The sequence below is a fragment of the Schistocerca cancellata genome, chromosome 7 (genome assembly GCF_023864275.1).
Source record: "Schistocerca cancellata isolate TAMUIC-IGC-003103 chromosome 7, iqSchCanc2.1, whole genome shotgun sequence".
Taxonomy (NCBI): Eukaryota; Metazoa; Arthropoda; class Insecta; order Orthoptera; family Acrididae; genus Schistocerca; species Schistocerca cancellata.
Window position 1 is genome coordinate 463,086,514 of NC_064632.1, and position 18,111 is coordinate 463,104,624.

The 18,111-nt window shown below is 46.0% G+C and overlaps 1 protein-coding gene and 1 pseudogene across 1 annotated transcript in view; both read left to right on the forward strand.

Annotated features, from left to right (window-relative positions):
- The window catches only part of LOC126092092 (zinc finger and SCAN domain-containing protein 22-like), a 759,840-nt gene that overhangs the window by 735,834 nt on the left and 5,895 nt on the right, over positions 1-18,111 (forward strand). The window contains exon 7 of the mRNA XM_049907515.1: positions 6,862-6,945. Within this exon, the coding sequence (XP_049763472.1) occupies positions 6,862-6,945 (84 nt within the window). The remainder of the gene's footprint in view (positions 1-6,861; positions 6,946-18,111) is intronic.
- LOC126093863 (5S ribosomal RNA) lies at positions 13,045-13,162 on the forward strand (annotated as a pseudogene).

Sequence of the window (18,111 nt, forward strand, 5' to 3'; positions counted from 1 at the left end):
CGTAGTTACTCGCTTTCTGCCGGAGACGGTTGATGATACTTGTAAGGTCCGCAGTGTCATCTCGTGGGCCTTGCTTCATAGCGAGCTACGCCAGACGCAGTCCTAAGGTAACTCACAAAATCGACACAAGACGGAAACCGAGTGCGGCGGGCAGGATTTCGGCATCGGAGAGCAGGGCAGGGTCGGGAAGAATGGCCCGTTGGGGCAGTCCGGCGCAGAACACGGGACGCCGCGTTTTTGCTCGACCAGGCCGGGCATTTCATTTGGTATTCCGGAGGAACAAAGGGGCCGCCTTTCAGGATTCAGGACCTGCGCCGCGCCGTGACTCGCGGGCTCCACTTCTTCTGCGCCTCATCCAGGGGCCCGTGGCCGTACCAGTGGCGGCAGCGGGCAACGGTTTCGCGGAAACAAAAGACCGGATTGCTCGGCAGGGAACAGCACAGTCTCGCCACTTCCGAGATCGCAGACGACCTGGGGCCACGATTATCTGTCGCAGTCAATCCTCTGGGCTAGATGTTACTGTTCCAAAGCCTGACACGAAAACTGCCACTTAATCGTGGTCATCTACCCTAGTGAATAATGCCATCATACTACGACTGCTGTTCTTCACCGTGAATTTTTCACTTTAATTAGCATGTAGCTAACTAACTGCATCACTTTTGCATATTTACTCTCTATGCTGAAACCTGTGTATTAATTTTTGTTCTCTGGAAATGGCAATTTTTTTTAGTTTTAGGATGCCGTACCTCATTGGGCGGGAACAGGAGGCCGGCCAGTGTGGCCACGCGGTTAAAGGCGCTTCAGTCTGGAACCGCGCGACCGCTACGGTCGCAGGTTCGAATCCTGCCTCGGGCATGGATGTGTGTGATGTCCTTAGGTTAGTTAGATTTAAGTAGTTCTTAGTTCTATGGGACTCATGACCTCAGATGTTAAGTCCCATAGTGCTCAGAGCCATTTGAATCATTTTTTTGGGAACAGGATCCTTCAGCATCACCTTACTTTCCGTCTGTCTTTCCGTCTGTTAAGACACCTCTTCCTGGAGAACGGGCAGAAATATCAACTTGCAATTTATGTCAGATATTAAAGACTACAGTAGCTTGGCAGTATAAAAAATTTAAGGTTCTAAATCAATGCAGTCAAGCGATATGGCCATCTATGTCTCCTATTTTGATACTCGCAAACTCAATCATCAAAACCTGTAGATGAACTATCCATATATATAATTAAGTTTGTACGGAACCCGATAACATTAATTTTAAGGTGACTGGACCGTGTACTTATCTCACCGCCTGACGCGCCCTCAATGCCTCCACGTGGCCTCTAGTCCTGTGGTTGGCAGTGGTCGTGATGTTTTGGGTTATCAGCGTATATGTTACAATTTCAGCTTTTTCGAGCTTGGCAGGTGATTTCCACGGCGTCCATAGCGAGACGCATTGAGGATTCTCTTGTTTCCCCATACCATGTAATGTTAGTTCGTCGTTACAGCAGTCAATGCCCCCACCACGGCGCTAAGAGCGTAGCCTATGGGTACTCAGGGGCAGTACCAGCACTCGCGTCCCAGCAGCACCCGACTGCAGCGGCGCTATCGCTGCCCGCATCTGGCCCGCGCCGAGCCGCGCCGCCAGACCGCGCCCGTCCTATTATGGAAATGCGGCGCCCGGCGGAGCGCGGCGTGCTCCGTTATTACGCGGCCCAATGACGTGCCGGCAAACAGTAGCCGCGCGGGCCGCCGTTTAGACCCGATAATGCCCGCAGCGGCCACTCCCGAAACGTGTCAGCTGGCGGGCCTCGTGTCTCGGCTCAGAACCAGAAGCCGGCTCCGGCGGGCGCTCCATTCTCTTGCGCGCCACGGCGGCTCACCTGTACACAACCACAGACTGGCAGTCCCATTACATTACTGGCTTAGGATCTAGAGTCATCCAGAATGGAAATTTCTCTGCGGCTGTATAAAGTGAAGGAAATTATGATTTACGTGGATATACAAGTCAACGATATCCTCCCAGAATTGACAAACAGATTACCATCTTGCAATCTTAAGAATGCCCATCCACGTAGCTGTGGTCGCTAATAAACGCTTACGTCATGTCGCTCGATCTGGCGTAAGCCGGTTCGAATCCTGGTGGTCGATGAAATTTTTACTGCCCATATTTGGCCGGTAAGGGGAGAAAAGATGAGGACGTAAAGTTCCTGGTCTCCAGTCTTTGCACCCGTGTCCTGCATTAAATTCCAAACCTCTCCACAGTGTATCACGAAGCGAGGGCATGTGACACTGTAGTGGCTCTGAGCACTATGGGACTTAACTTCTGAGGTCATCAGTCCCCTAGAACTTAGAGCTACTTAAACCTAACTAACCTAAGGACATCACACACATTCATGCCCGAGGCAGGATTCGAACCTGCGACCGTAGCGGTCGCGCAGTTCCAGACTGTAGCGCCTAGAACCACTCGGTCACATCGGCCGGCGACACTGTAGTGCTGATCCGTTTATCGGATATGGATGTTAAGCTCGGCGTCCTTTTGATGCTATGTATTGGCATTGTTTTTTACTCTCTCGCTTCTCGCATTACCTCCAACACGAACATGACACTACACTGCACTCACACATTCTCATTACAGTCATCTATACTCAACAGGTACACTTACCCTCATAAATCTCGTACTTCGCGGAGGTTAGGTGCCCACGGTCACGAAGGATAGGACAAACCTTTCCAACTAGGCAGCAGAACCTGCACTTCGGGATATCTCAGCCATTCGTGGCATACGACTTTCACTTTTTTTGTCTTAGAAGTCCACACTATATAATGACGATGCTATTGCAGATGGCCTGGCAGTCACTGCTATCAGTCAAAATACTTTGCTGTACTCTGCTCTTACTTGAGTGTAACAATTTGTAAGAATTTGAAATGGAACGATCACATAGGCTCAGTAAGTAATGGAGGCAGCAGGCTTTGGTTCATTGGTAGAGCACTAGGGAAGTGCAGTCATTCTGCATAGGAGATAGCGTAGAAAACACTCGTGACACCTATTCTAGAATATTGCTCAAGCGTCAGGGATCTGTACGAAATAGGAGCAGCAGTGGATATTAAACTATACAAAGGCGAGCAGCAATCGTAGGTTTGTTTGACCACTGGGATAGCGTTACGTAGACGCTGAAGACACTGAACTCGCAGGTGCTTGAGCATAGACACAACAACTAATTTCAAGTGGTGAATCTATGAATATACTACAATCTCCTACATATTCCTTCGTATGGATCGCGAAGACAAGATTAGCCTTAAGCAACCATTCTTCTAGTGCACTATACGTGGGTGGAACCGGAAGAAACCGTAATAGACGACATACAGTTAACATTGTTTTGCAGAGTATGGACGCAGATATAAACGAGCATTTCAATTGTAAATAACCTGTGCTCTACAAACTACGGATATCAGATAACAAAACAAAGCAGATCGAATAAGATAAATAAAATCAGGTCCTAATTTGTAACAGATTGGAAAGCAGTAGAACAAACAACTAATTTCTTGTATTTAAGACAAAATACACCCTATGAAGATGACTTTCATTTCGAATACAAGGTAAATAAACCAATGGTACTACTGGATGAAACATACAAAGCAAGGTAGTGGATGACTCATTTCTGAAATTTTGCAAAAAAGTTACTACCAGTTGTAATGTCTGGAAGCGAAATTTGGAAAATAGCAAAGGAGGGTATGCTAATAATCCAAAGTGGCATGGAGTAGGATACACTAGACAAAACCGAAAGTGAAATACAAAAATAAGAGCAGTTATTTGCACCGAACTCACAAGGAAATGGAAAAATCACATCAGTAAGATAGAGAATGATACTGAAAAAAAAAAAAAACCCTCACAAACGAGTAAACAAATTGTGCACATGTAGAATATTGTCTTACTTGCGCAAATTGAGTCTTAATTTCCTTTCAGAAGGGACGCAGTTAGTAGTAACAGACGGGAAGTCGTTGAGTGAAACAGTGAAGGTATCTTGGGTTTCCCAAGGAAGTGTTGTACGGCATCCGCTGTTCTTAATTTACCATGCAACGACTTAGCAGACGATGTGAGCAGTCCTCTTAGACTGTCTGCAGATAATACTGCCGTATACCATATATTGACTCGTCAGAAGATTAATACGAATTACGAAATGATTTAGAGAAGATACCTGCAATTGAAAATTGTGAATTGGTACTAAATAGTAAACACTTTGAGACTCACCACGTGAATACTACAACAATTGCTTGAAATTTCTGTTACACGATGTATCACATAAATTTGAAGGTTTGTCGATTCAACTAAATACCTAGGGATTAAAATTACGAAGAACTTAAAGTTGAACGATCACGCAGAAAATGTTATGGGGAAGGTTAACCTAAGGTTGCGTTTAATTGCCAACACACTTAGCAGATGCAACAAATCTACTAAATTAAATGTCTACACTAAGCTTGTCCGTCCTGTCCTATTCTGGAGTACTGCTGCGCGATAGGGGATCCTTGCCACAGAGGATTGACGGAGAGCATTGAAAAAGTTCGAAGAATGGCAGGTCGTTTTGAATTATCGTGAAACAGGGATAGAATAACACATATATGGTAAGCGAATTGGGGTGGCACTCAGTAAAACTAAGTCTTTTTTCGTTTTCACGAAATTACCATCTGCAAATTTCTCCTATGAAAGAAATATATGGTTGACTCGCACGTACACTATGTGATCAAAAAAATACCCGAATACTTGGATGAAAATGACTTAAAAGTTCGTGGCGCCCTCCATCGGTGATGGAATTCAGTATGGTGTTGGCCTATCCTTCGCCTTGATGACAGCTTCCACTCTCGCAGGCATACGTTCAATCAGGTGTTGGAAGGGTTCTTGGGGAATGACAGCCCATTCTTCACGGAAAGCTGCACTAAGGAGAGGTATCGATGTTTGTCGGTGAGACCTGGTGCGAAGTCGGCTTTCCAAAACATCCCGAAGGTGTTCTATAGGATTTAGGTCAGGATTCTGTGCAGAGCAGTCTATTACAGGGATGTTAGTGTCGTGTAACCACTCCGCCACAGGCCGTGCATTATGAACAGGTGCTCGATCGTGTTGAAAGATGCAATCGCCATCCCCATATTGCTCTTCAACAATGGGAAGCAAGAAGGTGCTTAAAACATTAATGTAGGCCTGAACTGAGACAGTGCCACGCAAAACAAGGGGTGCAAGCCCCCTCCATGAAAAACACGATCGCACCATAACGCCACCGCCTCCGAATTTTACTGTTGGCACTACACACGCTGGCAGGTGACGTTCACCGGGCATTCGCCATACCCACACCCTGCCATCGGATCGCCACATTGTGTACCGTGATTCGTCACTCCACACAACGTATACCACTGTTCAATCGTTCAATGTTTTCGCTCCTTACACCAAGCGAGGCGTCGTTTGGCATTTACCGGCGTGATGTGTGGCTTATGAGCAGCCGCTCGACAATGAAATCGATTCCTCACCTGCCTCGTAACTGTCATACTACTTGCAGTGCGTCCTGATGCAGTTTGGAATTCCTGTGTGATGATCTGGATAGTTCTCTGCCTATCACACATTACGACCGTCATCAACTGTCGGAGGTCTCTGTCAGTCAACAGACGAGGTCGGCCTGTACGCTTTTGTGCTGTACCTGTTCATTCACTTTTCAATTTCACTATCACATCGGAAACACTGGAGCTAGGGATGTATAGGAGTGTGGAAATCCCGCGTGCAGACGTATGACACAAGTGACACCCGATCACCAGACCACGTTCGAAGTCTGTGAGTTCTGCGGAGCGCCCCATTCTGCTCTCTCACGATGTCTAATGACTACTCAGTTCCCTTGCAGTAGGTGGCAGCACAATGCACTTAATAAGAAAAACGTACATTTTTGGGGCTGTTCGGATACTTTTGATCACATGGTGTACATAGGGACAAATGGCCATCGTGACAAAATAAGAGAAATCAGAGCTCTCACGGAAAAGCTTAGTGTTCGTTTTTTTCACGTACTATTCAAGAATGAAACAGTCGAGAAATAGTCTGAAAGTTTTTGTAAGAATCCTGCGTCACGTAATAACTGCGTATTTCGGAGATGTCACATGGATGTAGATGAAACACGGTGAGATCCAAGTACAGATAGAAGGACTCAGACGAATCTCTGTGAGTAGGTGTAACAGGCAAAGCCAAATGAAATATTTCACGTTACGGACTAAGCCTAAGAGTGACCGTTATGAATATCGTGCACAAATAACTGTAACCAGTAACTGTTATTCATCTCCCCACTACTCTTTTCGAAGGATCATACTTCCATCTTCATTTAAATCTACAAGATGTACGTTATTTGTAGATGTAATTTTTCTGGGCAGCCTGTAGCATTGTCTTTCAGTGGCCGTGAGCTTCTTTACCGAATTTTGTTTATACTGTACACACTTTCTGTAAACTGATACAAGCTAAGATGTGAACTAAATACAATTCGGAAAAAGCAGATTGAACTGATAGACGGTGCCACAGCATCACCTGCGCTACAACGCTACTTCGTTTCGTTAATTTAGATAAATTCTCACTCCGAACTGCTTTCACGGAAGTTGAATGAAAATCACTATTTACAATTATCTCTACATTTCAGTTTATGTTTGAAGTATAAATACGGCTTCCAGCGGGTTTTAAACATGCACGATGAGACCTGAGACATTTGCCAAAAAGTGTGAATAGTGTCACATCGTTTGGTGCATTAACGTGAAGCAACATAGCAGTAACTTAACATGTAACGAAGGCTACAGGAGTGTAATATGCTTATTGCAGTATTAAGTCCGCAACACCTGTGCTGTAACGCTTCTTTTGTTCTGTGTTCCAGGCGACAAGCCACACGCGTGCGACTTGTGCCACAAGAAGTTCGCTCTGGCGTGTAACCTGCGGGCCCACATGAAGACGCACGAGAGTAAGTATCACTCACGTGGTGTACGGTATTACGATATTCTACGCATCGTTCAAATTTTCTTATTTACCAGTGCATATTTTCAGTAGATTGTCTTGTACATGTTCTGGCTTTCCAGGATTAGGAAGAATAAACTGTTCCAGTTTCCTTATCTTTTTTTGCCGGTTTGCCCACTGATCTTCTCCCAAAGCATTTGCAGTGTAACGCATTTTTTTTGTTCCCGACTCCGAAAAAAGATAATGTATCCCATTACTTTTTCTTCTGAGTGGATTTCATTTCTGATGACATAAAACTAGCTCTGCCCTCATATATTTGTTCATTATTTTATACTCTCCTCTACCAAATTTTACTTGTAATGCATAAGCAGGCTGTTCTTTTAGGCGTACTTACGTACGAAATCTGTATGTACACCAAGATGTGTTTCCATTAACTCAGAGGCCAGTTTGAAGTGAATGGCAAAAGACAATTGGTGCGTTATTGTTCTGCTCCAGCATCCGTTCCACTCGCGAATTAAGAGCCGAAGAATATGCACAGGATTTGTGCTGAGAAGGTAAAATCATCTTACTGCCTGCTTCCAGTAACGGTACTTAAGACTTCCCATTTAATGTCTTTTATCTAAATATTCCCATATAAGACGGCAGAGCATCTCCGTAACTTTCACTCTGGACGAATCGGATGGTTGCAAAGGTAGCAGCACGCATGAGAATTTCTTCGATTCTTCTTTTAATGCAATCTGATGAGATCGCCAAACACCCGTGCTCTTCTCAAGAACAGGTCACACCAAAATCTAGTTCACTCTACATAAAATACCCAGAACTATCGCAATAAATACAAGTGTAACCGAATTAGGTCATTTTTTTCTTAAAAAGCACGGCGAGTCACAGTGGCTTATTACTGAGCCTCATTTAAAAATATCTATCGCATTTTTCTAGTTGTAGGTGGTTATTGATCATTTACCACAGTCGTACGACGCTGTCGATACGAATCTACACAACAATGTCAACACCGAATAAAACAGGTCCTGCTTAATGAAGATGATACGTCTTACCTCGAAACAATGATAGTTCTTAAACAGTCAGGTATCACACCTAGGCGGGATACAGTGGCCGTTTTGTAAACGAAATTACCATATGATCAGCAAGTATGTTTAGAAGGTTTAACGAGTTACTGTGTAATTCGTTGAAATCATCTGATGAGGTCTTACTAGCAAGCCGAAAGCAGTTATATAATTTATGTGACCAGAAGCTGAAAAGTCAATAAAAGAATGATGGTTATATTTTGCTGAAAAAGGTAAAATAAATATTAATGCCAAACTATTGTTATAGATTCAGTGTAAACAACATGCATTATTTACATACCACTGGTCTCATACCCTCAGTTCTCAAGATGGAAGAATAACAATCATAGAGGGGAGGAAAATGTTAAAATACTTTTTAATTTCATTCCTTAGCCCCTAGTAACAATATCATACGGTCAAGCAGCATTTACTTACAATAAGCGAACAATGAGTAGTAGACGTTTCTCCTTACCTGTTCTGGTTAGTACTTCTTTATTTCGTACTTTATTTCCCAACTTAATTTAACATCCTATCATAGTAACAAATTTCAGATGCCTCCAGTTCTTTAACAGGAGTTTCGGTAGCCCCTCTTTTCACTTCCATGCAATGCTGTGTTCTAGAATTACCTTTCGAAAAACTTCCTCAGTTCCATATCGGTATGTGATACCATTAGAGTTGGTTATCGGAGAAAGTTTTGTTCGTCCGTGCTTCCCCTTGTATCTTCCTTCATTCGGGCATCACTGTTTTCACCATTTCTCTTAAGTACTCAATTATTCTCTTTTCTGCTATTATTCATAGCTTCGTCTTGGCTTTGATTATCCTTTTGCCATATTCTGATTAAGTATGTTGCCATTCCTTGCTTCAAGTCTTCGGAGTATTACATCCAGCGAGAAGGGCCATGATCTGTTCCTCTTCCAGTTTTTTTACTATTCTGCCCGTCCCCGGTAGCTGGGTATTCAGCGCGACAGAATATCAATCCTAAGACCCAGGTTCGATTCCTGGCTGGGTCGGAGATTTTCTCCGCTCCGGGACTGGGAGTTGTGTTTTCCTGACCATCATCATTTCATCACCATCAATGCGCAAGTCGCCGAAGTGGCGTCAAATCGAAAGACTTCCACCCGGCGAACGGTCTACCCGACGGGAGGCCCTAATCACACGTGATTTGCATTTTTTATTACTATTCTGAAATTTCTTCCACTTTCTGCGTGCCTCATTTGAAGCACAAATTGAACAAGAGTACCGACAACCTGCTTCAAACGTTATGTGAGGATTTAAACTGAAAATGTTAGAGTCGAGGCTTAAGACTAAACGTACCTAACAATAACAAGAGATTCACATGTTAGTATCTTGTTTGATAAAATGCTGCTAACCATAGCACATCTCAGAAGTAATGTAAGAAGGATTTACTGTTAGAAGCACACGATTTCTTGTTTAAATGTACAAAAGAAATTATATTGTTAACATTTAGAGCAGTTTCATCTCAGTTCCTACATCAACTATGCTTTGTCATAGAGATAGCTAAATTCTTCGTCCTTTGCAACTACTTGTCTCATTTGTATGTACCAGACAAGTCCCAGCTGTTCATGGTAGGCATCATCAGTGGTATTGATTTTATGTCAGCTCTGAAGAATGTGAGCAATAATATGTGCAGTGTGCTACGATATTGGTTATGTACAATGAAATGTTTAAATGTGACCTTTTAATTGGAAGAAACTAGTACTATATGTATCCAGTTAATACAGAAGATCACACAAAAATCTATACTTCTCTACATTCCTAGTACTAATACACGAAAATTATTTAGTTCGCACAAGCTGCAGAAGACGAGTTCTTTTTTTCTTATCTGCATGATAAAGCAAAATTGACTATTGAAATTTCTACTCAGAGCATGTCAGGGTTTCTGAGAAATAGTCAACATTCAGGAAGCTCTCTTCTGTGAACGTTCCAGTCCCGCGCGCTACCAAGAAACAGCAGGAAATGATTAAGAAAATAGGGTGTAGCCATCGTTCCGCCTGGTCGATTTCGTCAATGAAGCAATTTTATGCAGATACTTGCATTTTGCGGCTACCATTCAGAGAAACCAACGGGCTTTTGGAAGGCGTTTTCGCAGAACGTCCTCGAGTAAGGGTTGATTTTGGCTTCACGGTTCCCCCACGGCGACGAATTCCCAACGTAACAGTTGCTGAGAGTCTGCAGTAAGCGCTTACAGACCACAAAGAAAATGTCGTTTAATTTGAACCCAAGTGGAGAAGCCAAACACCGCCGATTTATTTAATAACGACGAGCGTCCTGAAATAACAGGCCGACCGGCAGTTAACTACGGCTCTGTCCCGAGGTCGCCCGTCGCCGTCCCGACCTGGCCAGATTCGACGATCCCAATGACACCAGATGAGGGTGCAGGCACGGGGCGGTACGTATACAAAAAAAAGCGGGAAATATCTGTGGTTTTGTCGCCGTCCGCAGCGATATATATCCTCCTCTAGGTTTTTTGTGAGCCTGCCGTACTCTGGTGAGGCTCAGAAATTGGCGTGCGCGGGCTGTCCCCCACCCCGGTCGGACGCCAAAGTGGAATTTTATTCATGAATGGTAGTTACTCGGGAAAAGGGGGGAAACGGTCGCTTGATGGTCCGCGGCTCTGCGGTTCCTTCAAATGACGGGGATTACACGGAGACCGCCCTTCAGTAATCACGTCGCCCATGTTACATACCCCTACATGACATAATTAGAGGGCCTTTAAGACGGTGAATAGAAATTCTAAAGCCATATTTATCGCTCAAGGGAACCGTATGTGATACCAAGTCAGTGGGGGTGGGAGTGGGGAGCGGGGAGGGGAGGGGGGAGCAAGTGGAGGGCGAGGACAGGCGAAGAGAAAAAGAGGAGCGAGGAAAATGAATTGTTGGTAGCGCAATAATAAAGAGCGAGAGAGATGGGAAGTCAGTGGGAGCGAGAGGCGAACCAGAGAGGACGGCTGTGTAGTGCGGTAGATTAGACCGGTCTAATGCCACGTAATTTAAAGCAATCGAGGTCAATTTCGGTGGAATCTGTCGTGCCGTGTGGCGCCGCAAGATAATATGTTTGTAAAGGGCGCGCATCAATCCTCTTCCCACGCGCTGGCCAGACTCTGTTCCGCCGTCCAGTGCGCCACAATTTGCATTCGGTCGGCAGTCTGATGCCGCTGCCCCCTCAGTTTTCTGTAATTTATTTTATTACGCGCATAATCTTTTCGAAATACCGTAAATTCTTGTTACGGGGACGAAGGAGCCGGCGTAGTGTGAAAACAGAAACTGGTATTCAGCGAACAGCACACGCAATAACTTCTACACTCCTGGAAATTGAAATAAGAACACCGTGAATTCATTGTCCCAGGAAGGGGAAACTTTATTGACACATTCCTGGGGTCAGATACATCACATGATCACACTGACAGAACCACAGGCACATAGACACAGGCAACAGAGCATGCACAATGTCGGCACTAGTACAGTGTATATCCACTTTTCGCAGCAATGCAGGCTGCTATTCTCCCATGGAGACGATTGTAGAGATGCTGGATGTAGTCCTGTGGAATGTCTTGCCATGCCATTTCCACCTAGCGCCTCAGTTGGACCAGCGTTCGTGCTGGACGTGCAGACCGCGTGAGACGACGCTTCATCCAGTCCCAAACATGCTCAATGGGGGACAGATCCGGAGATCTTGCTGGCCAGGGTAGTTGACTTACACCTTCTAGAGCACGTTGGGTGGCACGGGATACATGCGGACGTGCATTGTCCTGTTGGAACAGCAAGTTCCCTTGCCGGTCTAGGAATGGTAGAACGATGGGTTCGATGACGGTTTGGATGTACCGTGCACTATTCAGTGTCCCCTCGACGATCACCAGTGGTGTACGGCCAGTGTAGGAGATCGCTCTCCACACCATGATGCCGGGTGTTGGCCCTGTGTCCCTCGGTCGTATGCAGTCCTGATTGTGGCGCTCACCTGCACGGCGCCAAACACGCATACGACCATCATTGGCACCAAAGCAGAAGCGACTCTCATCGCTGAAGACGACACGTCTCCATTCGTCCCTCCATTCACGCCTGTCGCGACACCACTGGAGGCGGGCTGCACGATGTTGGGGCGTGAGCGGAAGACGGCCTAACGGTGTGCGGGACCGTAGCCCAGCTTCATGGAGACGGTTGCGAATGGTCCTCGCCGATACCCCAGGAGCAACAGTGTCCCTAATTTGCTGGGAAGTGGCGGTGCGGTCCCCTACGGCACTGCGTAGGATCCTACGGTCTTGGCGTGCATCCGTGCGTCGCTGCGGTCCGGTCCCAGGTCGACGGGCACGTGCACCTTCCGCCGACCACTGGCGACAACATCGATGTACTGTGGAGACCTCACGCCCCACGTGTTGAGCAATTCGGCGGTACGTCCACCCGGCCTCCCGCATGCCCACAATACGCCCTCGCTCAAAGTCCGTCAACTGCACATACGGTTCACGTCCACGCTGTCGCGGCATGCTACCAGTGTTAAAGACTGCGATGGAGCTCCGTATGCCACGGCAAACTGGCTGACACTGACGGCGGCGGTGCACAAATGCTGCGCAGCTAGCGCCATTCGACGGCCAACACCGCGGTTCCTGGTGTGTCCGCTGTGCCGTGCGTGTGATCATTGCTTGTACAGCCCTCTCGCAGTGTCCAGAGCAAGTATGGTGGGTCTGACACACCGGTGTCAATGTGTTCTTTTTTCCATTTCCAGGAGTGTATATACCAATATTGTAATCTGGCATTTGTACCGTTTTCAGATTTCAAGCTGTGTGCTTACCTAATACGAAGCGTGCCTAAAAGGGATCGATGAACTGAGCTCTATCTAAATGGCGACGTGCATGCCGGAAGCTCAACGTACCGTTGATCCACTGTTCCATTTCGTAACTGCGACATATGGGCAGGCACGGTGGTTGATATCAAGTGACTATGATGGGCTTGTAACAAGACAATTGATGTATTTTTATTGTTCTCTTTACCTTGCTTTTTAAATTTAATAATAACCTTGCATTTTGTCTTTTCGGCAACGGCCTTGCCGCAGTGGATACACCAGTTCCCGTGCGATCACCGAAGTTAAGCGCTGTCGGGAGTGGTCGGCACTTGGACGGGTGACCATCCGGGCCGCCACGCGCTGTTGCCATTTTTCGGGGTGCACTCAGCCTCGTGATGCCAATTGAGGAGCTACTCGACCGAATAGTAGCGGCTTCGGTCGAGAATACCATCATAACGACCGGGAGAGCTGTGTGCTGACCACACGCCCCTCCTATCCGCATCCTCCACTGAGGATGACACGGTGGTCGGATGGTCCCGGTGGGCCACTCTTAGCCTGAAGACGGAGTGCTTTTTCTATTTTGTCTTTTCTGCATCTCTTACTGCCGAAGATGAGTCGTAAGAGTTGAAACCGACACCATACGTTGCTTGACCAAGGGTACAACGTCCCACTGCTAGTCATTTCCTTTCTTGGTCCACTCACGGAAGGATCTAGAGAAAATCGACTGTCCATATGCTTCCGTACGAGCCCTATCGTTACACAAGATGAATATTAGTGGCAGTAGGATGATTCTGCAGTCTGTCGCAAATGCTGGTTCTCGTAACTTTCTCAATAACCATTCGCGAAAAGAAAGTCGTCTTCCCTCCATGAATCCCATCTGCCTTGACTGAACATTTCCGTAATATTTGCGTGTTGGACGAACTTCGCTACAATAAATCTAGTAATACGCCTACGAATTGCTTCGTTGTCTTCGTTTACTCCCAGCTTGTGGGATTCCAGTAGTACTCTAGATTGTGTCGCACAGGAGTTATACAAGCAGTCTCCTTTATAGGTAACCTAAACTTACGTAAAAATCTTCCAGTGAACCGAAGTCGGCCATTCGCTTTCCCTACAGCCGTCCTTGTGTGCTCGTGGAATTTCAAGTGGCTTTGTAATGTTACGCTTGGATAGTTAATCGACAAGGTTGTGTTATACTAATATTTCATTCGAACATTAAATGGTTATTTTTTGTACACTGTTAATTAACCTACAAATTCGCACATTTAGAGCAATCTGCCATTCATCACACAAGATAGAAATTCTGTCCAGGTTGTACGATATAATCCTTGAAGTATGGAATCTGCATGTTGCGTATCGTCTATGGTTCACAGGATATTGCAAGAAAAGAACAAGTCGAGCGATGATTTCTAAATCCATGTTGATTTGCGGACAGAATATTTTCTCTTTCAAGGAAATTTATCATATCTGGAGAACGCTGCAGCAAGTCGACGCTAAGGATATTAATGTGTAATTTTGCGGGTCTGGTTTCTTATACGTTTTATATTCAGTCGTCACCTGTCCATTCTTATAGATAGAGGGCACTTTTTACTTTTACCAATCAGGTTTCTCCAAACTGTGATATAAGGCTTTAACAGATTAAAAATTACTTTAGTTATGACAGCGAACCGGCAGTTCTGTACTGACAGGTTACTCTGTAACTGCAATATATGTTATGTTTGCATTTTAATTCATTCCGAAAAAATGTTTTGTAAACTAAGATAGTTCTGTCAGTAACTTCATAATCTCTCTTGTTAATTATATTTTTAACTTTACCAGACAGATCTGAAGATGGGCAGCTAGCCTGAAACCGGTTATTGAAAATAAGAAAATAGCGATCAAAGGCTGAAATGCCATAATTTTAGGTCCATGTTCATCTCCACAAACGCCGTCATGGAGATGGACGACGGCTCGAAACGTGCAGCGAGCCACGAACGCAGATTGGCGCGAGCAGCATGGGATATATTCTCCCGCGCTTGCATGGGACCTGTAGCAGTAATTGAAGACACGCTAGGAGCTTCGGAACACCTGCTTCTGTTCATGCTTGTTGTCTTACCCCTATGGCGACGTAATATTTCAGCAGTATAATTGTCCATTTATTGGAGCCAGAACCGAGGTTTGAGGAGCATTGTAGTGAACTCACGTTGATGTTTCGGCAACCGGATCCGTTTGATGTAAATCCTGTGGGACCGATCTGGGTCGCTGTAGGGCGCCATTCCCGCGTACGCAAATCATCGGCCCGTTTTTTACACGAATTTCATGTCTTGTGCGTAGACTTCTAATGCCACGTACCTCCACAAACCTACCAACAAACTGTCTGAACCACGATACGCTGAATCATGATGTATTTCTTTCCAAAGCGGACAAACAAGCTATTAAGTTGGTGGTCATAATGTTTTGGCTCGTGTACTTTATTCACAAACTGTAAAAAGTAAGTGGATTGTTGAACGCTGCTTAACGCGCACTAAGTACACCACTGGCCATTAAAATTCCTACACCACGAAGATGACGTGCTACAAACGCAAAATTTAACCGACAGGAAGAAGATGCTGTGATATGCAAATGATTAGCTTTTCAGAGCATTCACACAAGCTTGGCGCCGGTGGCGACACCTACAACGTGCTGACATGAGGAAAGTTTCCAACCGATTTCTCACACACAAACAGCAGTTGACCGGCGTTGCCTGGTGAAACGTTGTTGTGATGCCTCGTGTAAGGAGGAGAAATGCGTACCATCACGTTTCCGACTTTGATAAAGGTCGGATTGTAGCCTATCGCGATTGTGGTTTATCGTTTCGCGACATTGCTACTCGCGTTGGTCGAGATCCAATGACTGTTAGCAGAATATGGAATCGGTGGGTTCAGGAGGGTAATACGAAACGCCGTGCTGGATCCCAACGGCCTCGTATCACTAGCATTCGAGATGACAGGCATCTTATCCGCATGGCTGTAACGAATCGTGCAGCCACGCCTCGATCCCTGAGTCAACAGATGGGGCCGTTTGCAAGACAACAGCGATCTGCACGAACAGTTCAACGACGTTTGCAGTAGCATGGACTATCAGCTCGGAGACCATGGCTGCGGTTGCCCTTGACGCTGCATCACAGACAAGAGCGCCTTCGATGGTGAACTCAACGACGAACCTGGGTGCACGAATGACATAACCTCATTTTTTCCGATGAATCCAGATTCTGTTTACAGCATCATAATGGTCGCATCCATATTTGAACGGACGTGGGAAACGTGTATTCGTCATTGCCATACTGGCGTATCACCCGGCGTGATGGAACGGGGTGCCATTGGTTACACGTCTCGGTCACCTCTTGTTCGCATTGTCGGCACTTTGAACAGTGGACGTTACATTTCAGATGTGTTACGACCCGTGGCTCTACCCTTTATTCGATCCCTGCGAAACCCTACATTTCAGCAGGATAATGCACGACCGCATGTTGCAGGTCGTGTACGGGTCTTTCTGGATACAGAAAATGTTGGACTGCTGCCCTGGCCAGCACATTCTCCAGATCTCTCACCAATTGAAAACGTCTGCTCAATGGTGGCCGAGCAACTCGCTCGTCACAATACGCCAGTGACTACTCTTGATGAACTGTGGCATCGTGTTGAAGCTGCATGGGCATTTGTACCTGTACACGTCATCCAAGCTCTGTTTGACTCAATGCCCAGAAGTATCAAGGCCGTTATTACGGCCAGAGGTGGTTGTTCCGGGTACTGATTTCTCAGGATCTATCCACCCAAATTGCGTGAAAATACACCCAAATTGCGTGAAAATGTAATCACACGTCAGTTCTAGTTTAATATATCTGTCCAATGAATATCCCTTTATCATCTGCATTTCTTCTTGGTGTAGCTATTTTAATGGCCAGTAGTGTATTAAAGATAGTGAGGAACAAAGATCGTTGTTTTTTGCAGTACTACCACTCGCAATGTTTAAAATGAATGATTGGTCTGTGAGACTGATGTTTCGTGATGAGAGTTAAGGAATAAAGTGGGTGTTAGGGACGGATATAGGAAGAATGGGCAATGAAGGTATTCTGAAACAACGGCCACTGTACATCCCTTTAAGACGAAGGAACACTAGTAGAGCCACGAGGGAATGGACGGGTCCATAGGTCACAGTGGACTAACTGGTCTCATGCTTGAAGGAGGAGAAGAGGGAGAAGACGTTTATTTCTCCGAACTCCGCCTGGCCCAGGTGAGCTAGTGAGGTGTCGGCGGCTGCGTTGCGCAGGGTGGCACACCAGCCGCCGGCTGCAGGGCGCAACCGGCGCCGCCTCCCGCCGGCATTCCTCGCGCCGCGGCAGCCTCAGCTCGGCGAGGCTTATCTGGCGGCGCGTTGCATAATTGCGGGCAATTTGCATCGAATATCGGCCGCCGCGATGCCGTGATTGCCGCCACCGCCACCGCCTCTGCCACGGCCTCCCGCCGCATCCCATCCCATCCCATCCCTCTCGTGCCGCCCCCGTTGTCTCCTCGGGTCCCGCCCTGCCCAGCCTTGCCCTGCCCCGGGTAATTTCAATCGCCTCTGCGCCCGCGCTTCTCCCTCCGCTCTCCTCTTCCCCGTCCCCGAGTACCACGTCGCCTAACCAACCGCCAAGTTCAGTTGACTCAATTGACAGTGTTGTTGTTGTTGTCTTCAGTCCTGAGACTGGTTTGATGCAGTTCTCCATGCTACTCTATCCTGTGCAAGCTTCTTCATCTCCCAGTACTTACTGCAACCTACATCCTTCTGAATCTGCTTAGTGTATTCATCTGTTGGTCTCCCTCTACGATTTTTACCCACCACGCTGCCCTCCAATGCTAAATTTGTGATCCCTTAATGCCTCAGAACATGTCCTACCAACCAGTTCCATCTTCTTGTCAAGTTGTGCCACAAACTTCTCTTCTCCCCAATTCTATTCAACATCTCCTCATTAGTTACTTGATCTACCCATCTAATCTTCAGCATTCTTCTGTAGCACCACATTTCAAAAGCTTCTATTCTCTTCTTGTCCAAACTATTTATCGTCCATGTTTCACTTCCACAGATGGCTACACTCCATACAAATACTTTCAGAAACGACTTCCTGACACTTATACCTATACTCGATGTTAACAAATTTCTCTTCTTCAGAAACGCTTTCCTTGCCATTGTCAGTCTACATTTTATGTCCTCTCTACTTCGACCATCATCAGTTATTTTGCTCCCCAAATAGCAAAACTCCTTTACTACTTTAAGTGTCTCATTTCCTAATCTAATTCCCTCAGCATCACCCGACTTAATTCGAC